Raw genomic sequence first — 21,748 nt, forward strand, 5'->3', positions numbered from 1 at the left:
CGGCGATGTTGTCATTGGTGGGGCAGTATTGCAGCTTAAAGGTTCCGGCCTTCACGTGAGAACGAATGAAATGATAATGAAGGTTGATATTGTTACAAGAACATCTAGACGCTTGGGCCCCTACTATTTTTCTCCTAATCCTCCTCGTATCAGCCCTCGCATCATACCCTTACCCCGACCTTACCCTTGTCATCCTCGTCATCCTCGCATTCCCTTTCGCCCTCTACCTGTCGCTTCAGCAAAGCCAGTACATTTGGCCGGATCCTTTTGCTGACGAAGCATACCCGTGCTCCGTTTCACCACCTGACTGATCCTGTGGACAGTCCCCTTGCCCTTACCGTCTGGACGGTAACCTATGACATGATGCACGACGCATCCCCTTTGCCCTGTTCCCTTTCTTGATCTCTGACTCGGTGCGCAGTCACACATGCGACTTATACTTAGATCCGCAGCTGCACGATCGTGCCCCTGCGCATTTCACTTCTTAGTCCGATCTTTGACTCACCTTCTTATCTAGCACGTTCCACCTAGACCGAACGTGCCTTCCTGTTATGGTCTCACCCTTTATCAGTTGCCTCTCCCGGTAGTACGAGTATCATCCACTAATACGTCTCCTGTCCTCTATATAAACTCGCTACCATGTACTATATTCCCTAACTTGAATCTACTTGGTTCTTGACCTCCTACTCTCACCAGAGTGATCCTTTCTGCTTCGCCAGCAGTCTATATTCTATCTTCTTATCTGCTCATCGCAGATAAGCCTATAGTCTCGACCTTTACTCATCGACTTCGTCGACGAGCAAAGCCCCTGTTAACTAGTCGGACTTCTGTCCTTCTAATTAACGACGATCCTTACGATTAACCTTCGGGTGTCGTAAGCCTAGGCCGATATAGCTTATCGTCTCGCACCCGCGTGACATAAGCTACCCGATTTGGACATAGGCGTTAAATCGTACTTGCCGAAGACCCGCCAAGTACGACCCCTAACCTTGGGCTAGCCCAAGGACGTCCACAGACCGTTGACGACACAAGCTCTGTTTGAGCGTCGCCAACAGATACCATCCAAGTCGTAACAGATATGTTTGGTGTGTGATTAGAATTTTTCATTTGTCACAAGTGCGATGGCAGCCTGATTGTCGCAATGGATAGGGATGGGACATTGGGTGATGCCGTAGAGTTCCTCGAGGAGTAGGCGGAGGTATAGCAGCTCTCGGACAACACTGGTGAGTGCTATATATTCTGCTTCGGCTGTGGAAAGGGCAATAATAGGCTGCTTACGCGCGCTCCAGGCTACTGCTCCCCCGTTTGTAAGGCTATCTGCGAGTTCGACGGGGATCATCGAAGTAACCGATAGTAGAAGGGATCGAATATAATGAAAGACTTTTCTAATGAGAGTGCTGAGGCTTCTGACGAGAGGACGTTTCGGACGGAATGCGCGCGTGAATCTAGCGGGGGAGCAAAGACTAATCATAATGAGCGTACATGCGTGTATTTAAGTTGTGAAAATAGGGTAAGGGTCCTTGCTGTAACGAAAAGAATGATTTGGTGAGACGGAGAGTGGTGGCATTGAGCCTAACAGGGTGAAACATCGATAATAAAATGGAGTACGAGAAGTTTTTGAATGGTTGGTGGTAATGGTGTAGTACGTTGAGCACCTGAATGACGAGAATTTCGTATTGGTTTTGGCTGTTTTCGGTGTGTCAAGGGAGGGATTATGAGAATAGTGACGAAAGAAGGTTTATAGATGTCTGGGTATCGTGTAAGGAAGGCGGGAGAGCGAGCTGGTTGTCGACGACAGTGAGATAATGATAGTAAGAGACAAAGGATGTAACCTCGTAACTCGGATGCGAATGTGACGCTTGTTCGCATCTGTGAGTTACGTGGTTGGTTTGGACTTTCGTCCGAACGCTTGGTTTTGAAGCGCTGGTCGGGGCACAAAGGATATGTGATCCTTACATCCCCTCCCTACTTCGAATATCGACCGTCCTCGGTCGATCCTCTAACAATATAACTAAAAATGTAGCGTGTAGTAAGATAGAAGGGAACTGATAAAACGAGAGTAATAAAACATGAGACAACGCAGCTAGATCATAGTTCTTCGACGGTGCCCGAAAGATGCTTGATCTTGATATATTGAGTAACGTCGAGGGAAGTTGAAGATCGAGGGTGATAAGGGATGAGGCGAAAGGCTGCAAACTTGAGTCTTGAAACGGCACCATCAACTTCTGCGAGACGGTAAGAGCCTCCTTGAGATCGCGAAACAACTATCATAGGTCCAAAGTAGCGTGGTTTGCACTTAGCGTTGGACGCTGGTTCAATTTTCTTATTCAAGACCAACACGAGATCGCCGGTTTTGAACGCGTAATCATGAATGGTGTTGGCGAAGCGGCTCTCGAAGTTGCGAATTGACGAGAAACGACTCTTGAGTACTCGGCTATGAATTTCCGCTAATTCGTCATCTCGTTTGGCCAGTTGTCAAGCGCGTATGGCTAATAGGTCATCGGAGGAAAGTTGGGACGCAATGTTAGGGAGAAGAAAAGTTGCCTCTGTGATGTCGAAGGGAAGGAGAGGCTCAATGCCATGTGCCATGAAAAATGGGGTATGACCTGTAGACTTTCGAGTGGTAACTCGGTCAGCCCAAAAGACGTGATGAGTTAAGATGGGCCGGTCCGAAATGTCGCCTTTACAAGCTTTAACGAGTGAGTCGCGAATGGTGCGATGTGACCTTTCGACGACTCCGTTTGCCTTCGAGTTATAGGCTGAAATGCGAATATGGCGGATGTGATACTTCTGCGCGAGCCAATCAAGTGCTGCAATGAAAGGCGTCCCGTTATCAGTTACTATTTCCTCGAGTCCTCCCCATCTGCACAAAATCTCCTCAAAAATGAAAGCACCCAAGGTGCGTCCCGTCTCCTTTCTCAACATCCTGAACTCTGGCCAGTTCGTTAAGGAGCATCGTGCTTGTACGATGTAAGAGTATCCGTGGGATGCTGGCATGTGCATGGAGTCGGTGAAGGCTTTTCGGAAGAGAGGAGCCGGGATCGAAACAGTTGGAGGGAGTACAACCTTCTCGTTTGATTGAATTTGGCACTGATGGCAAGTTCTCAAGTACCAAGCGAGATCAGCGTCAAGTGAGGGCCACCAAAAGCGGTCGGCGATGGTTCGACGGGTTGAATAGAATCCTTTGTGCCCGAGTTCGTCGTGTGTTTGGCAGAGAATGCGATATCGGTTTGGCGTGAATATAACGAGCTGATTGCGTCCTGTTTGCTCCTTCCGCCATAAGCGCTGTCCTTGAACGAAGAATTGTCGTGCACGCTTGATGAGACATAACTGATCTTTGGGGGTTGTGGGAGACGGAAATGACAGTGTTTTGAGATAAGTTAGGATCGTGTGAAGGTCGTTGTCAAAGCTCAGGGATCTTTCAGTGGCGGGGATTTCGTTAAGTGCGGGAGGAGTAGAGCTGGGTACTAAAGCGTTCGAGGTTGTTGTGATGGGCCATTCTTCATCAATCTTTCTCGCTTCCCACACTCCACATCCTAGTATCTCATCTACCCACTCATCCGCCTCTTCTGCTGTCTCGTCTTCGTCTTTCTCGTCTTCTGGTGCAGGAGGTCGTCGAGATAGACCATCTGCTGCGACATGCTTGTTTCCAGGGACGTGGCGGAGGGTGAAGTCAAAGAGTGAGATTCCCGCGATCCAGCGGTTAACGGCGGTGTTAGGTTGAATGTCAGGATTATTAAGCATTCCGCGTATGTATTTGGCGTCCACTTCAACTGAGAAGGTTTGAAGGCCTATAAGCCATACCTTTGCTGCACGCAAGGCCCGGAAAAGGCCATACAACTCAATCTTGGCCTGAGAATAACGGGATTCCCGTTCATTCCAGGTGATGGATCCGAACCTTGAGGGACGACGACGACCTTCCGAGTCAAGTTGGGACAGTATCCATCCGCACGCAATGTGAGATGAATCTACGGCGAGAATGACTTCAAGTGACGAAGAGTAGTCGATTGGGCGAATAGCGGGGGAACAGATGATTGTGTCCTTGAGTGTGTCCATGGCATGTTGGGTTGACGCGTCCCACATGAATGGAGTGTCGAGACGCGTAAGGTTCGTGAGGGGTCTCGCAATCCGGGCATAGTCTTTTATCCAGTTGCAGACGGTACCTGCGGTGCCGAGAAAGCTGCAAACTTCCGTGCGAGTTGAGCAAGGTGGCCAGTTGTAGATCTTGGAGACCTTGGTCTTGTCGGGTATACGCCCTTCGTAGTTGCAAAGTTGGCCGACAACAAGGACTTCAGGGACGCACAGGAAGAGCTTCTTCGCTGAGATGGTAGCTCCAGCATGCTTGAGGCGATGTAGTACCCTGTTAACGTCTACACAGTGTTCCCATACAAACTTCCTAATCCCTGCGTTTTCGGGAATGAGTTCAAACGATCCGTCAGAGGTCTTGTAACGAGTGTGCGGTCTGAGGACGTTCACGTCGTCCTGGAAGTTGGGTGCGACATCAAGCTCAGCTTGGAGGATAAATGCCACGTCATTCTGAAATACTGCCGGGGAGTCGGTCCATCCTTGGGGAAGGACAGTGAGACGATAAGTCCCGAGGGGAGTTTGGAAGGTAGTGATATCGCGAGATTCTTCGGCGAGAGCTCGGTGGTCGAATCCCACGAATAAGTCCATCATTGAATATATCGCGCGACCTGCGCATTGTTCTGCGAAAAGCTCTATGTAAGGCATTGATGCTGCATCCTTGACAGTGACGGAGTTAAGCTGTTGGAGGTCATGCACTATGCGAACGGAGCCGTTCTTTTTCGCCACACAAAACCAGCGTGATTGGTATGACGAATTTGAAGGTTCGTAGACGCCGGACGCTATCTTCGACTTGATGAGCTTGACGACCTCCTCCTTGATGCCAGGGGGAATGGGTGGTTGACGGTGTGCCCATGGGACGTGCTCGATTGTAGGGATAACGACCGGAGGGAAGTAGTCGTCGCGGAATCGCCCTTTCTCGGTTTCGTCCCATGCGAGAGCTACCTCGTTGTTGGATAGGACTTGCGCAGCGAGGTTTCGTTCTTCCGGCCACAAGAACTCGTTTGAGAATACCCCGAGGTCGTCCATGCGTTCTTTCGTGAGGCGTTTGCCAGGAGTGAATGCTGGGGGTGTGGGAGAAAGGAGTGGCAAGGATGCGAGAGGGTCTTCTGGGAAACGACGGATGATCCGCGCGTGTGCTGGCATGGTCGTTGCCACGGGCTTCACTTTGTTTGCCACCTTCTTATAGGCGAAAGTGCGGCGGACTGGGTCAATGTCGAAGTGGGATTGGAGGAGGAACTCGGCGAAGGATGAGAAAACGAGACGGGAAGTAGGGATAGGCATATTTAAACGAGTTGTAGATAGGGAATACGAGGAGGTGGTTGAGGAGGTAATGGGGGAATTAGCATGATATCTATTGGCAGAGCTGGCTGGTAGGATGGGATGATGGATGTGCGTCAAATTTGTTGGCGGGATAGCCAGGACTCGTTCGGGGTTTGGCAGTGAATTGACGCCTCCAAGTTTGGCGTTGATCTTCATGCCTAGATTCGCACAGTATTGGTCATTAGCTTTCTCGATTTTGTTCTCTTGGCCACGGTGTGTTGGGAGACCAGCAATAACGTTACCAGGTTTAGCGTTGATCTTCATGCCTAGGTTCGTACGGTATTGGTCATTAGCTCTCTCGATCTTGTCCTCTCGGTCACGCTGTGTTGAAAAAACCGGTGATGACATCACCAAACGACTTGATGGTGTGGTAGATGTTGGTAGGACTGGTCGAATACGGGGGGAAAATGTACATGGCGGATAAATTTGGAAGAAGCGGGAGAGGAGTGGTTGAGAGTGCCGCGGCTGTTAATGCAAGGGAAGGATGCGGCGAGAGACAAGGTGTGGTTGAGACCCGTTGAATGTTAGCAGGGTCTGTAGGGTCGCGTATGGATACGTATATGCCATCAGTGTCCTCCTCTTTTGACAGACGGACAAGGCGTTGCCAGGGTCGTCCCAGCAACAGTCGATAGGGTGCGTCTGGCACCACATATGCATGAGCCCAGGTTTTGATTCCATCTACCTCTATTTCTAACATCTCCACGCACCCTTCCATTTCCTGTGATCCCCCATTTGCCGTCTGCATTCGCATACGAGCGCCCTGGTTGATCGGCGCCTTGGTCTTCTTCCAGACATCTTCCCGTATGACGACAATTTCAGATCCTTCGTCGAGCAACCCAAGCTCCGAGTGAACCCCATTGAGAGTAACACGGATTTCGCGTAAGGGGGGTGGCGTGTTCAACTTGCTCGCTAGGTATTGAGGCAGTGGTGTTTGTTGAGAGGGCAGTAATAGGTGCAGGGACTCTGTAGGTGCGACAGTGCTCAACAGCTTCTTTTCGTAGCTCGGGACTGATAGCGAGAAGGTCGGCTACTGTTAGGTGGGGTATCGTTGTGTCAAGAATTCCCTTGAAGACGCGCCGTACCGCATCTGGGGTAGCTGCCTTGGATTCATATCTGAACGCTGGCGGTTTCTTTGCTTCTGAGGCAGGGACTGTAGGAGGTGCTTCGATTAGATGAGACGGGGTTGGCATCATGCGTTCGGGCTTAGGCGTGGTTTCTGTATTGCTGCTTCCCTTCGCTTTGGATCGTGTGACCGCGTTAACGTCTCCTTCCAATTCTTCACTTGTGTCTTCCTCAATGGTGACAACTATAGCGTGGTTCTCGACGATGGGGACACATTGGAGAAAGTAGGAGTCAGATATGAAGGCCATTGAGGGAATCTCGGTGGGTGCGACAGGTTGGGACGTGCTTTCACACCTCGGCGCCTCGACGGGAATAGCGTTTGATCCAGTAGCGGGTGTAGTTGGCGCTGGTATCGCGTACCTCGCATCAATAGCCTGCCTCAGGTTCTCGTTTCCTGTGCGACGTATTCAAGACTGGTCTGGATATGCAAAGTACTGACCATCTCGAATGATTCGTCCTGCTCGTAGATAATCACCTGCAATTGAGCACGAACGAATTGCGTGGGGACCGCCGCAAAAAAAAACAGGAGGAGTTGGGTTGAGCGTTTGATGAGTATTGGAGGGGTGGTAGCGGAATATAGGGCAATGATGCTTGGGGAGCGGGTGTACTGATAAGTTGGCGAGAGCGTGGTGGCGCCCAGGCCTGAGCTGCGGCTGGTGCGAGGCAGACTAAACGCGTGTAGCATCCGGAGTAGGCTACATCTCCAATGTCCAATCCGTGCATTTTTCGCGCGAGATCCTCTACCTCGTCTATGGTGGTCTTGACTGGGGGGGTAGGAGGAGTTGCGAAGGATACTCGCTTAGTTTGAACCTCTTTCCGAACCTCTTTTCTCTCTTCTTCGTCATCTGAATCCCAGGGAGGTTGAGCCTTGGGTCGCGTCGTGCGTCCTTCTCGTATGGTACGAATCCTAGTAGCTATAGGTTCGTTTAAGTCAGCATCGAAAGCGTCGTCTGAGAAAACGAATCGTCCGGCTTTAAGCACTTCTTCAAAGTCCGTGGCCTCCGTTCTTGAGTATGTCGGATTCTTCAGTTCGAGACGCCTGTCGATAGCGCGTCTAGTGGCAGCTGGTAACCCTTGCCAGAAATAACGATCGCGTTCTCGTGTCGATATCTTGCTGTTAGCGACGAGCCAGTGTGCAACAGGGCGGAACTGTCGGTAGTATTGCAGAAGTTCTGTTTCTGTCGAGATATCGTTGTCGACGTTACTGATGACAATGCGCTCCAGATCTCGTATGGTATAGCACTGACCCTTGGCAGCACCAGAATACTGGGCCAAGATACTAGCTTTGAAAACGTCGAAGTCCTTACTTTCGTAGCCTGTTAGCGTCACCCAGAAGTGTTTTGTCTGAATGTCCACATATCGAACGATTGTCTTGCATTTCTCAGCGGGAGTGAGTGTGCAGGCGTCCGCTAAGTCCTCGAAGAGTTCAAAAAACTCCAGTAATTCCGAAGTCTTGCCATTAAATGACGGGGCTTTAGTGGAGTTGGCGCCTGGCATGGCGTTAATGCCTCTGGATGCGTTGGACATTTTGGCCGGAGCTTGAGATGCGGGAAGATGATGTGCAAAGGGATTTGGTAAAGGAGGAGGCGCCGCAAGGATTAAATTTTGTGTCGGGACTGTTTGCACTGGAGCCGTAGAAACTGGGACTTGGCTGTTAGGGAGTGTGGAGGGTTCGAGAGTAGGTGTGTTGGGAGGGGGTGCTGGTACGCGAAGGAAGTCTGGGGGAGGTATAGGGGGAAGTGATTTCGCAGGGGGGGCAGTCTCGTAGGTATCAGGAAGAGTGGGAGTTTCGGGCTCGAAGACAGCTGGTCTAAGGGTGAACGTTGGCTGAGGGATAATGGGGAAAAGGGGGTTCGTGTTAGGGGAGGGTCCTATAGTCTCGTCGTCTGAAAGAGAGGACTCGGATGGTCCTTCGGAGGTGTCTATACTTGATTGTACTGATTTGTGACGGACCGGCGTGCGGGGGGTGCAAGAAAGGATGGTTGCGTCAACGATAAGGTGGACGGGGAGTCGACCGTGTTTGCGCGAGTTCGGCTCTTCTTTGGAGCCAGCGCAAGTGGCTGCTTCTTGAGCTGTAGCTGCACGTTAGGATGGTAGTACTTTGAGATAATTATTGTAAGAATGGTCCAAAGACCGGGTATTGAACGATTCAGACTAGAAGATCTGTAGAGATCCGCAAATCTGATTCGTAATGCAAGGGGGTGTTAAGACAGATCCCCTCGCGGTGGGCTCCAAAATATGTAAGGCTATCTGCGAGTTCGACGGGGATCATCGAAGTAACCGATAGTAGAAGGGATCGAATATAATGAAAGACTTTTCTAATGAGAGTGCTGAGGCTTCTGACGAGAGGACGTTTCGGACGGAATGCGCGCGTGAATCTAGCGGGGGAGCAAAGACTAATCATAATGAGCGTACATGCGTGTATTTAAGTTGTGAAAATAGGGTAAGGGTCCTTGCTGTAACGAAAAGAATGATTTGGTGAGACGGAGAGTGGTGGCATTGAGCCTAACAGGGTGAAACATCGATAATAAAATGGAGTACGAGAAGTTTTTGAATGGTTGGTGGTAATGGTGTAGTACGTTGAGCACCTGAATGACGAGAATTTCGTATTGGTTTTGGCTGTTTTCGGTGTGTCAAGGGAGGGATTATGAGAATAGTGACGAAAGAAGGTTTATAGATGTCTGGGTATCGTGTAAGGAAGGCGGGAGAGCGAGCTGGTTGTCGACGACAGTGAGATAATGATAGTAAGAGACAAAGGATGTAACCTCGTAACTCGGATGCGAATGTGACGCTTGTTCGCATCTGTGAGTTACGTGGTTGGTTTGGACTTTCGTCCGAACGCTTGGTTTTGAAGCGCTGGTCGGGGCACAAAGGATATGTGATCCTTACACGTTCAGGAGTACAATGTACCCAGAAGTAGAGTGTCTGTGGGCCTGCGAGGCCCAGTCCACATCGATGTATGCTTCAAGGCCTCCTTCGCCTTCGCTCAACTTCAACTCAAGGTTCCCCGTACCTTTTAGATACCGGAGGGCACATTTGGCAGCGTCCCAATGGGGCCTGCCTGGATTCCGCATGAACTGCGAAAGGGTCGATACGATGAACACTATATCTGGGCACGTGCTGGTTGCAGCATACATCAAGGAGCCAATGGCCCTCTGGTAAGGTACATCGCGCATCTCGTGTATTTCAGCGTGTGCCGCTGGGGACTGCTCAATGGATAGGCCTGCTCTGGGCTCGATAGATGTTTGGACATTCTTCACATTGGTTAGGTGGAAACGGTCGACGAGGGTGGCGACGTAGGTGTTCTGTGATAGAGTTAAGGTGCATCCGGCTCGATCCCTGGTTACTTTTAGCCCTAACAACCAGTTTAGCTCACCCAAATCCGTAATCTCAAAGTGTTTTTGGAGCTGGGTCTTGAAGCGTAGGATGTGCAAGATGTCGTTAGCAGTAACGGCCATGTCATCCATGGAGACCGTGACAACTATGTGCTCCTTCAAGGTACACTTGAAGTACACGGACTGATCGACCTTCAATCGTTGGAACCCCAGCGCACTGAATACTCCCACCAGCTCTCCTGCCCACTCAAAACCGGCCTGCTTCAACCCAGGTAGGCTCCTCCTCAATCTCAGCACTTTCTTCTCCCTCTCAGCCTTCAGATACCCCGGCGGCGGTCTCATGTAGATTTCCTCTTGAATGCTCGCATACAGGTACGCACTTTTGATGTCGACTTGATGTATTTTCCCAGTCGCGCTGAGCCGCTATAGTCAGTACGGTCCGAATGGTTGTCATGTTCACGGTGGGGGCAAAGGTCTCGAAGAAGTCGACGCCTTGCTGCTGTCTCTGACCATTAGCAACCAGTTGAGCTCGCAACTTGAGCTTCTCGCCGTCTGGTCCACATTTCGTTGCAAGGACGTAGTGGCAGGGGATGATATTTGCGCCTCGAGGTGGGTCAACGACTTCCCATGTACCTAGCTTTTCAAGTTGACTAATTTCGTAATCCACTGCTTCTTGCCATTCGACTGCATCAGGTCCGTTCAGGGCTTGATGAAGGGTGGGCTCGGGTTCAGCTGCTGCTAGCGCAAGGTGAATATGGTTTTCTTCGTCTAGGAGATCTAATTCTGACGCTTCCAACAGGGAATCCACTGCTATGGTCGCTGTCTCCCCCTTATGGAGGGCGGCATAGTACCCTGGTCCTGGCCTGTGCCTCGTAGGTCTTGGCTCTGGAGGGGTAACAGAGTGTTGGGGATCATCTGAGGTGGCAGGAGGAGGTGATGGGATAGACTGAACGCAAGGTGCGGTATTATTATTACCGTTGTCGTTGTATTTGTCATTCTGCATGACGGCTGACTCCCCCTCGTTCAGGGTATCCTCGGCAACCAGTATGTCCATAGGCGCAAAGGTGAGGTTCCTCTCCACCAAAATCCTGCATCTTGACGGCCAGTACACTCTATAGGCCTTGCTCTCCATATCAACCCCCACAAACAACGCTTCCTCTGCCCTCGCCTCCAGCTTCCCGGCATCCACAAGATGGACGTATACCCTCGCGCCAAATTCGTGGGCCTGTGCGAGGTCGGGTTTCGCCTTCCGGACGAGTTCGTATGGAGTGGTGCCGGGGGTGGCTCTAGAAGGTAAGCGGTTTTTCAGCCATGCCGCGTAATTCACGGCCTCCGCCCACAGGAATTTCGGCAGATCCTTGGCGAGGAGCATTGCTCTGGCATGCTCTACCAGTGTCCGATTGAGGTGTTTGGCCACGCCATTCTGCTGTGGTGAGTCATGGATGGTCAGCTGACGCTTGATGCCTTGCTGATGCAAATGTTTGTCGAACTCTGCGCTCAGGTACTCCCCACCTCTATCCGAACAGATCTTCTGCACCTTCGCTCCCGGTCCTTGCCTGCCCATCCAAGCCTCATAGGCCTTGAAAGCGGTGAGCGCCTCACTCTTCGCCTTCAGAAAGTATAACTTTGTCTGACGGCTGTAATCATCAGTGAGGCTCATATAGTACAAGCTGCCGCCAACTGCTTGCGGTCTGGGCTGGTCCCCACAGGTCCGTATGCACCAACTCCCCATAGGCACTTGTGCGGGATTTCGACTGATCCGGAAACTGGCTGACGCACCGATTTCGCCTTCATGCAGGCCTCACAGAATTCAGTCTTGGAGGTTGGATCGAGATTAACGCCGGTAATGAGTCCCTTGCTTATGGCGTCGGCTGCTGCTACTTGGGACACATGTCCCAACACTCTGTGGAGCTCGTTGACGGTGAGCTTCCCTTTTGCGATGTTGGCATGATGCATGGGTGCTGACTCTCCTGTTGCCACACTGTACAGACCTTCTACCTGCGGGATCTCCGCAATCACTCTCCGGTTGGGGCCATGTGACAAGACTTTACACATGCGCCCCTCGAAAAGTACGGCCATACCGGCCTCGGCGATTCGATGGGTGGATATGAGGGTAAAAGCCATTTCGGGTGCGTATAGCGCGTTCCTCAGGGTGACCTTGGTGCATTTCTCACCGAGTGGCAGCTCTAGGTGGACGTCTCCCCTTCCCGTAGCGTTCAGGGAGGAGCCATCAGCCGTGCGGATCTCCTGTGGGGGGATCCGGACGAAGTTCGTGAACTTGGCCCTATCGGGGCAGAAGTGGGACGTGGCGCCGGAGTCGACGATAGCGCCGCGTCGTTTGGCAGGCACCTTAAGGTGTTTTGCTACGCTGGCGAGGTCAGTGGTGACGAACGCGTACTGATTCTCGGCCTCTGCAGCTCGTATTGGCTGTCTCCTTCTGCCCCTTTTCGTCCTTCCGCCTCTGCTGGTTGGGACCTTGCCCTTCCTTGCCGCCACCCTTCCTCCAGCAATCCGTCTTATAATGCCCCTTCCTGTCGCAATTGAAGCATGTGACGTCCGGATCGGCTTTGGAGCTCGACGACGAAGGTTTCCTGCCTTTTCCCTTGGTCTCTTTGGCGGATAGTGCCGAGTCCTTGGACCTTTTGGAGGGGCGACGGTCTGTGAGGAGGCGGTGCTCGTATTCTTCACTAATGATATTGATGAGCTCGTAGGACGACAAGGGGACCTTGGTGATTTTGGCGGCTGCATTAATAGACGATAGGAGAGGGCGGTACGATTCTGGGAGTGACCCGAGGATGATCGCATGAAAGTCAGTGTCTTGTATCGCTGCACCCATGCCCGCTAATAACTCTCTTAAGCGCAGCATTTCTGAGAAGTGCGCTTTGACATCTCCCCCCTCCTCGCACCTGGTGTCCTGCAAACAGTGTCAGCAGGTCTATTTGGACTGAGCTCAGTATTACCCTCGTGGATCTGGCATATCTCTGCCCAGACCTCTGAGGCAGCTGCGGACTTCTGTACGCGCAGGAGTAGACGATCAGTAATAGTACTGAATATTTGTTGCTTGACCAGTGAGTTCTTTTGGTCGTATTCAGTCCATGAGTCTATCGCGCTCATCGATCTCCTTCTCGGTAGGTGTCGAACCATCGGACTTCTGCTGGGAGTCCCGTTTTCTCGTCTATGATGAACGGTAATGGTTCGGATGCACGACCATCTAGATATCGCATCAAACCTCAGGCACTGATTGCCGTCAATGTTCTTTCCTTATAGGTAATCCAGTTCGTGCCATCTTCGGCAAGCTTCAGGGACATTGAACAAGGCGGACTTGCTGGCAGGGAGCATAGTATCGACGGTCATGGCAGGGCTCATAACCTCTAGAGATTAGAGGTTGAGCGAGATAGAAAGGATCTAACAGGTAAGAGCAAGTCTCAGTCTCTAGAAAGAACTGATATTGACGAAGCGTGTACCTAACAGGTAAGAGCAACTATGCTAAGTCAGTTAAGTGTAACAATAACGGTAAAGGTGTAGACTCACGTCTCAGTCTCTAGAAAGAACTGAGACGCTCGCAACGATTGGGCGCTAGTATTTATACGGTAAGCGCTCTCGATTATTATGAAGGTAAAAATTTACTTTGGACCATTTCGGTCCCGACGTCAACAGGTCCTTCTCCGTTCCTCCCGCTCCTGACACATCCCTTGCGCTCGTACCTGCTATTCGGCATCCCGACTCTCTCCGTGCTCGGTATCTTCGGACGACGTCAATACAGACCATTGCCCCTGCTCCACCGTATTGCATGCATACGTGGGCACTTGTCTATCGCTGAGGAACTACTCACGCAAGATATCAACACCAGTGACATCCATACTTCCTACGCCCATCGTTCATTTGTCTTGGCCCGAAAACACGACTGGGAGCGTGCCCTTCAGGATGCAATCCAGGTGACTTATATGTATGACCATGGTGCCAGGCTAACTCGGCGATGACATAGTCCATCACCACTCAACCCTCATTGATAGGCTATATCTCCAAGGGAATTGCCCTCTGTGGAGCAGGCCATATCCAGGATGCAAGAGCAGTATTTGATGTTGCATCTGTGTACACGAACTAAGACTCAGACATCAGTCATTTCCTGCTCTTGATCAAGGTATGTTACAGTTGCTTCGCATACTATCTGCTTCATTCCGTATTTTAGGCCATCGCCTTTTTCAGTGCAAATCAATACGATGAGGCAAGCCTGCTTCTCAAAGAACTCACTACCGGTTGTCCGAATGCCGATACTCGCGCATGTCATATCGTGCAAGTAAGCATCATGCAGCCATGCTGTGCCATCAACACTAATCTTTGCAACTCACGTTAGGCATATCTACGTGTTGAACTCAGATCTAAAGCCTTGGATAGCATGTGTTATGATGAAGCCGCCGACCACTTCACTGCGGCTGTCGATTCTGGGGCTTTATCGTCAACATCAGACATTCATGAAATATATGAGGACTTGATCGTGGTATGTAGAAATGATGCATACCTAATGCTTTCATAACTTAGTCCCTTGTCCAGCTCTTTGGCTGGGATCTCAAATCGGTGTGGCTCACTGTACACCAAAAACGCTGCCATGCACTCCTTTGGGCAGGTAAACTTAATGATGCCATGGCATCATACCGATATATGATGGACAATATTGACGAAACAACGAAGGTCAGCTGCCTTGAATGTATCAACGGCAAGTCAAGAGTTCGTAATGGTATGCAGGCTACAATTCTGACCTACATTTTACTCAGCTTTCAAGCAAGAATGCAGCGCATTCTGTACTGTAAACGGAGATGCCGCCCTCGCCGCCAACGATTATGACAGGGCTATTGACCTATACTCCGTGGTGATCGACCTGTATTCTGCATCTGATACCGTCTTTGCAAATCGCAGCAAGGGAAAGTTGGAGAAAATGCTATGGGAGGACGCGCTTCTCGACGCGCAGAAGGTCCGGTCGCATCTAAGTTTTTGTAGCCCATATTGACTTCTGCGATGCATAGGTCGCCGAACTCAATCCTTCGTCTCACATTGCATATCAGTTGACACATGCAGCGCTGCGTGGCATGCAACGTTACGACGAAGCCATTGAGGCCTTCAAAATGATGTTGTCTAAGTTGGACGATTCTCCCGAAGTGCAGATACAGGGTAAGCCACAGATTACTTTTGCGACTCGAAATGTTCATCTCGCCCTGCAGGTCTGCATCAGCAGTATGTTTGTCCATCCGAGGCAGAAGACGACATCCAAAGAGCTGTTTGAATTGAACTGGAATATACCCCGCTACGTCTACTCAATACATCTACAGGTGTTTTGTGCGATCGACCGGCGCAAATAAACGCCTTCAGAAGGAGTATAGAGTACAAGGATCTTCTGTCATCCACAACGAAGCAGTCAGACCTCAAAACGGAACGCATCAAAGACGCAGTGGCGACGTACTTCCGCTGTGTCCTGCTATCACACAGGTGGGAGGAAGCCGAGGCGCTGCTGCACGACATCCAAGGTCGAGTTGTGTACGAATTGAATGGAATTGGCGGCATCGAGAAACTGCAGTCATTCTGCAAAATTGTTCGTGATGCTGGTTATTACTGGGCATGGATGGACACATGCTGCATCGACAAGAGGAGCAATACTGAGCTTCAAGAATCAGTCAACTCCATGTTCGTCTGGTACCGCCACTCAGCACTTACCATCGTCTATCTATCAGATGTCCTTCCTTCATCCGAGCCCGGTGCACTAGCGAGGAGTGTTTGGAACAAGCGAGGATGGACCTTTCAAGAATTAGTTGCTCCGAAAGTTGTAATCTTTTATCAGAAGGATTGGTCGTTATATCTCGGTGATTGCTCTTCCAACCACAAAGAGTCTCCAGCAATCATGAGGGACTTGAAGGATGCGACAGGCATAGATGCACAGGCCCTTCTCTCCTTCCATCCTGGGATGAGTGACGCACGACAGAGGCTTCAGTGGGCGTCATCACGCATCACTACATTGCAAGAAGACATCGCGTACTCATTGTTTGGCATTTTCGATCTCCACCTACCCGTAATCTACGGCGAGAGGAAGCAGAATGCGCTCGGGCGGCTCCTGCAGGAGATCGTGGCACAGTCAGGCGACATCACTGCCCTCGATTGGGTCGGACAATCATCCGGATTCAATAGTTGTCTTCCAGCCGACCTTACTTCTTACAACACTCCTCCACACGCCCTTCCATCTTTACCTGAAAATCAGATTCAGACAACTATTTCTGCACTGCGAACAAATACCATGGTTGTGGATTTAGCTTTGAATCTTTACGATCAACTTGATAACAATACGAGCGCTGCTCGATTCGCAAACCGCAGACTGCATCTGCCTTTTATCACCTTCCGTGTCACAGACATCAGTCTGAGCTACGGTGCATCCCAGGAGACTCGATTTGAAGTCAAGACAGACGGACTTCAAGACCTGCTGATAACACCCAAGAGCCGATTGTTTCGTTCTCGCACACAAGGTCCACTCAGACAACCTTTGTGCTTGTCCGTCCCTGGGATCGGTCTCTCCTCGAGCTACCTGACTTTGCAGATCTGCCTCACGTTGGGGATACAGAGAACGAGTCGGATTATTGGACGCCGCCTTCTTCTCCGTCAGACGAATCGCCTCGTCGTTCTCTTGTGAATGAGGAAGTTGTTGATTTAGAATCGCGAGCATTGCGGTTGCTTGTTCGCCTTGGGCAGCCTTTCGCCGCATTTTTGCTAGCGCGGCAGTGTGGCGGAGAATACAAGAGGGTCGCGTCAGAAGCTGATATCATTGTACAGGTCAAAGACATAGGTTCTGTTCAAGACTTGATGGACATCAGGACGATAGAAATACTGTAGTTTATTTTTCCATTGTGGAACTGTGCGTGACCAGTTCGTCTATTAACAACATTTCATATACATACATAGGTGTCAGTTCATAGATCAAACGTTGGCCAGTATGATCCAACCGCTCGTTTCTATAGCTATATTCAGCAGATCATATTTGTCGAAACTGCTTTAATGAAATTTGTCAGACCTCCAAAGCCATCTAAATGGCACAAAAGCGATTATGGTAAGTTTCCAATCCATAAATGTAGTCTATATAATCACTCAGGTACTCACATCCAACAACGTCACCAACTCACACCCACTATCCTCATCCTCTAACTCACCTAACGCAGCCATCAATTCTGCACAATATCCTCCCCTTTCTCAATCCCACCCCTCCATACCCAACGCCTCTGACTCTGCCGGCAAGATACTCGTCATCCGCGCAGGTAATTCCGCTGCAAGACTCTACGTGAGCACCTTCAGGCACTCGAGACTGACAGTGCGGAAATCAAGGTCTCGTAACATCTTAGACACACTTAATTGTACGTCGGTGTGATTCGATTTTGCGAGTCCCATAGGTTGGTAGAGATGCATCGCAAGAAAGAAAGAGACAGCATACATGCAGCGTGTCGTATTGTTGCGTCCCGCCTGCACATTATCGGAAACCATCAGCAAGCGGTAATGAGGTCAAACAACAAGATAGGTGATGAGAGATGGAAATGCTGATCTTGATCCTAATTCATTGGCAATGATTAAATGGGGAGATTGATTCGTTGAATAGAACGTCTCGCAGAAATACTAGTTGTTAGAAATCATATGAGCTATAGTGAGAGATAAGGCATGCGCGTCGAGTGATAAGAGCCTTTATAATACCATTGCCTTAGACCAACAGAAAGGACTAGTTTGATGCGGGCTGACGGCGAACTAGGTAAAATCCGCAGCATCCTATCAGAGTTTCTTCTGCAGAACTTTGCCCCAAAGCATCGGACCCCTGTGCCCCCATTACAGCGGCTTGTACTTGCTGCGTTGAACTGTTGCCTGTATCGCTATTTGTACGTTGCATAGCTGCAGCTGCTTCTTCGTCGGACTCAGGGACAATGCCATATCTCTGCAGAATTATGTTAGTGATATCACAAGGTGTAATGATGATAAGCGACTCACGTCTTCGTCACGACAAGGAGAAACAATGACAGGACGCCTGGTAAGTTTTACAGGAAATAAGCTGGAATCCAAATTTTGGGGATGAAGCTGAATCGTATTCGTAGGTCGAGTGCTGGAGTGCAGAAGACCGAGCAAATTGCGCAGACCATGTGGAGATGATGTGTCTGCCGAGCGACAAGGCGTGTGGGTTGTGTCATCACCCCAAAAGTCATTTCCCTGCCTCAGTGTTAGGCCTGTAAACAGCTCAGGAAGAGTAGAACTGGACCCACATATCTCGCCAAGCCTTTCTTGTTTCTTTGGGGTCTGCGTGCGAAAGAAATCTGGTGAAATAAATGAAGGCAGGATCAGGTTATTCGAAATTAACTAGCGTACATCTCCAGCTGGAGTAACACATTCCTGGCAACGAAGTCAGAAGAAGTGCGGAAGAAAAGAAAAATCACTCACCTTGAGCTTCGTGTGGGGCTTTGCATCGCCCTGTTCAATGCACAAAACTACTTAGAAAAGAAACTGACTCAAGTAATGTACACACGAACATCAATCACATGAGCACACTTGAGTGCTGCTTCCAGGCTCCATACATAGATCTTTGCATTTAGTCCAAAGGTAGCACTGGCAAGGTATTGTCCATCAGAAGACAAGGCAACAAGCGAGACACAATTGTCATGCCAGAGTGGGTCTCCGACTTGCTGATTGGATTCGAGGTCCCAGATGCGAACTGAGTAGTCATTGGATGCGCTGACAAGATGGTATCCATCAGGAGACAGACAAAGGGATTCAACAAGTTCGGTATGACCCTGAATAATGGCGAGTTCTTCACCGTCTATGGAAGACAGGACTGCCGCGCTCCGTTACATAGCGTGACCACACTACCGTCAATCGATTTCCATTTTCGGATGGTGCCATCTAATGAACCAGAGAAGATGTACGCGCCATCCTTGGACCAACACAACGACCACAGCAAGCTGTCACTATAATCCTTGATTTCAATGAGCAGTTCACCGTCCTTTGACCACACTTGGATTGTCTCGTAACCGCCAATCGCAAACTTGTCGCCTTGTGGAGAGTATTTGATTCTCCTCACCCGTCCATCACTACTCTTCATCAATGGTGCAATTAGTCGGCCAGTTTTCGTGCTCCATCGTCGTGTAGTGCCGTCTTTTGATCCACCTGCTACCTCCGCTCCATCTGGTGACCAATCAAAGTCACACACTCCATCATTATTCCCTTCCCATGGGTGACCTACCAACTTGAAGCTCCCCTCCTGTATATTCCACAGTCGTACTCTGGCATCATTGCAGTAACCTACGACCATCGATTGGTCTGGAGACACTGCCATTATGATTATGACCAAGTCTTCTCCGCCATTGTCAACAGGTTTTTCCACCGGCTGTCCAGCTCTAGTCCACAGGCGAATTGAACCATCCGAAATACTCATTATATTCCCACCGGTGCCCAAGCATGCAAGGTTTTTTCCATACCATGAGCTGCCATACTCGATAATGCACTCTGGCAGCAAACTTCCTGCTGGACGTTCTGGTGCTGGTTTCTTCCACGATGTGGTCCGAGTGTTGTGATTCACGAAGTAGGACCGACCGAGTGGCGAGATGTGCCATTCGCATCCGGGAATGAGATGTTCACAGCTATCTATGCTTAATCATGAGTTCCTTGCTCTTATCCAACTTTTCATCACTCACCTAATCGCACTCCTGGTAAAGGTCGGTCAAATGCAAGCATAAACAGTGCATCGTCGTAATATACTCGTTGGTCATGGTCATTCCCCTCAATCTTAGACTCTGTCCACATGGGAGGGAGCGCCTCGTTACCTCCTGCTTGGTATTGAGTCGTTTAATCGGTTTCACAATATGTCAACTCACCTTCCCAAAGTGCATCCTGGCGGTGCTGTGCACCATAGGGTGGCGGGTTCTTTTCACGCTTCAGGGTAGCAATTGGCCCTGATGACTCTGACAGCAATCCTTGATCTGCCTCTCTCTGTTTTGCTGACGTGTTTGACTCGGCCCTTACATGCAGCATGTCGATGATTTGGGGATGTTAGTGATAGTGGAGGTAACGAGTTATAGACGCCTTGCTTCGGTGATGCGCAATGATGATCCTGGCCGAGCTCTTAACACGTTGGGGGTTTCAACACTTTACCTCTTGCAGGTTTTAATTAAAAGCAGATCTGGACCTGGCTAGAACATTTCAGACATAGCCTAGAGTGCTCTGGAACGCTCTAGGTGTTGTCGTCCGACGCGTCCGAGTTGAAGAAGGACCCTAAGCTAAGGTGGAGTAGATGAACATCTACTGCATATTTTGAAGTGTTGGTGAATTGGCTGCAATGCAGCGCTGTTCTCGTACCATGTAAGAATATCATGATTCGTCCATGTTTTATGCAATGTGCACTTGCGTTATGCCTTCTGACTTGTCAGAAAATAAGATAGGCAACGAGATAGAAATACTGACATTGATCCGGACTCGTCGACAATTCTGATACAGATAGTGAGATTGATTCATTAGATAGAATAGTTCAGGGAAATACTACTTCGACAATTGTCGTTCAAAAATCATATAATCCGGTGAGATAAGACAACATTGTGTTGAGTTGGGTCATGCGCATCAAGGAATAACTACTCGCAGGAACGATTATACCCTTTCCCTTGAACCAATAGAATGATCAGTGCGACACTGGCCGACGACGAACAAGATAAAGTCCACAACATCCCATCAGAGTGTCTTCTTCAGAACTTTGCTCCGGAGCACCTTGTCCTTGAGACCCCTGTGCCCCTGCTACAGCAACTTGTACTTGCTGCGTTGCATTGCCGCCTGTATTGCTATTCGTACGTTTCATAGCTGCAGCTGCTTCTTCGTCGGTCTCAGGGACAATGCCATATCTCTGCAGAAATATGTGAGTGATATCACAAAGTGTAGTGATGATAGGCGACTCACATCTTCGTCACGACAAGGAGCAACAACGACGGGACGCCTGATAATTTTTACAGGAAATAAGCTGAAATTAAAACGCCGGGGCTGGAGCTGAATTGTATCCGTGGGTCGAGTGCTGGAGCGCAGGAAACCGAATAAATTGCGTAAACCGCGCCGAGATGATGTGTCTGCTGAGCGACGAGGCGTGCGGTTTGTGTCATCACCCCAGAAGTCATTTCCCTGTCTCACCGTCAGACCTGGTAAGAGCTCAGTAAGAATAAAACTGGACTCACATATCTCGCCGAGCCTTTCTTGTTGCTTTGCAGTCTGGGCGCGAGAGAGATCTGATGAGATCATAAATGAACAAAGGTTCATATTCGAAATTAATTAGCATAGCATCTCTAGCTGGAGTAGCACGTTCCTGGCAAAGAAGTCAGAAGAAGTACGGAAGAAAAGAAAAATCACTCGCCTTGAGCTTCCCATTGGGCTCTGCATTATCCTGGTCGATGCTTTAGAAAAGACACTGACTCAAGTAATGTACACACATACATCAGCCACGCGAGTACGCTGGAGCGCTGCTTCCAGACTCCACACATAGATCTTTGCATCCAGTCCAGTGATTGCACTGGCAAGTATTGACCATCAGAGGACATGACAACAACCGAGACCCTATTGTCATGCCAGAGTGGGTCTCCGACTTGCTGATTGGATTCGAGGTCCCAGATGCGAACTGAGTAGTCATATGATGCACTGACAAGATGGTATCCATCAGGAGACAGACAAAGTGATGTGACGGTGCTGGTATGACCCCGGAGAACGACAAGTTCTTCGCCGTCAATCGATTTCCATTTTCGGATGGTGCCATCCCATGAACCAGAGAAGATGTATGCGCCATCCTTGGACCAACAGAACAAGTTATTATATGCATGCTGATCCTTGATCTCAATGAGCAACTTGCCGAC

At 49.8% G+C, this 21,748-nt stretch overlaps 1 protein-coding gene across 1 annotated transcript; it reads left to right on the forward strand.

Annotated features, from left to right (window-relative positions):
- Positions 1-13,346: 13,346 nt before the first annotated feature.
- Positions 13,347-16,733, forward strand: EDB93DRAFT_1251951 (uncharacterized protein; the record flags this gene model as incomplete). The annotated part of the gene is made up of 11 exons (XM_041453223.1): positions 13,347-13,353; positions 13,413-13,798; positions 13,849-13,903; positions 13,976-14,004; positions 14,053-14,160; positions 14,218-14,361; positions 14,403-14,598; positions 14,636-14,832; positions 14,885-15,029; positions 15,188-16,273; positions 16,342-16,733. The coding sequence occupies 11 exons, from the start codon at positions 13,347-13,349 to the stop codon at positions 16,731-16,733; spliced, it is 2,745 nt and encodes a 914-aa protein (XP_041306159.1).
- Positions 16,734-21,748: the final 5,015 nt, after the last annotated feature.

The sequence above is a fragment of the Suillus bovinus genome (assembly GCF_016758785.1).
Source record: "Suillus bovinus strain UH-Sbo-P2 chromosome Unknown EDB93scaffold_41, whole genome shotgun sequence".
Taxonomy (NCBI): domain Eukaryota; kingdom Fungi; phylum Basidiomycota; class Agaricomycetes; order Boletales; family Suillaceae; genus Suillus; species Suillus bovinus.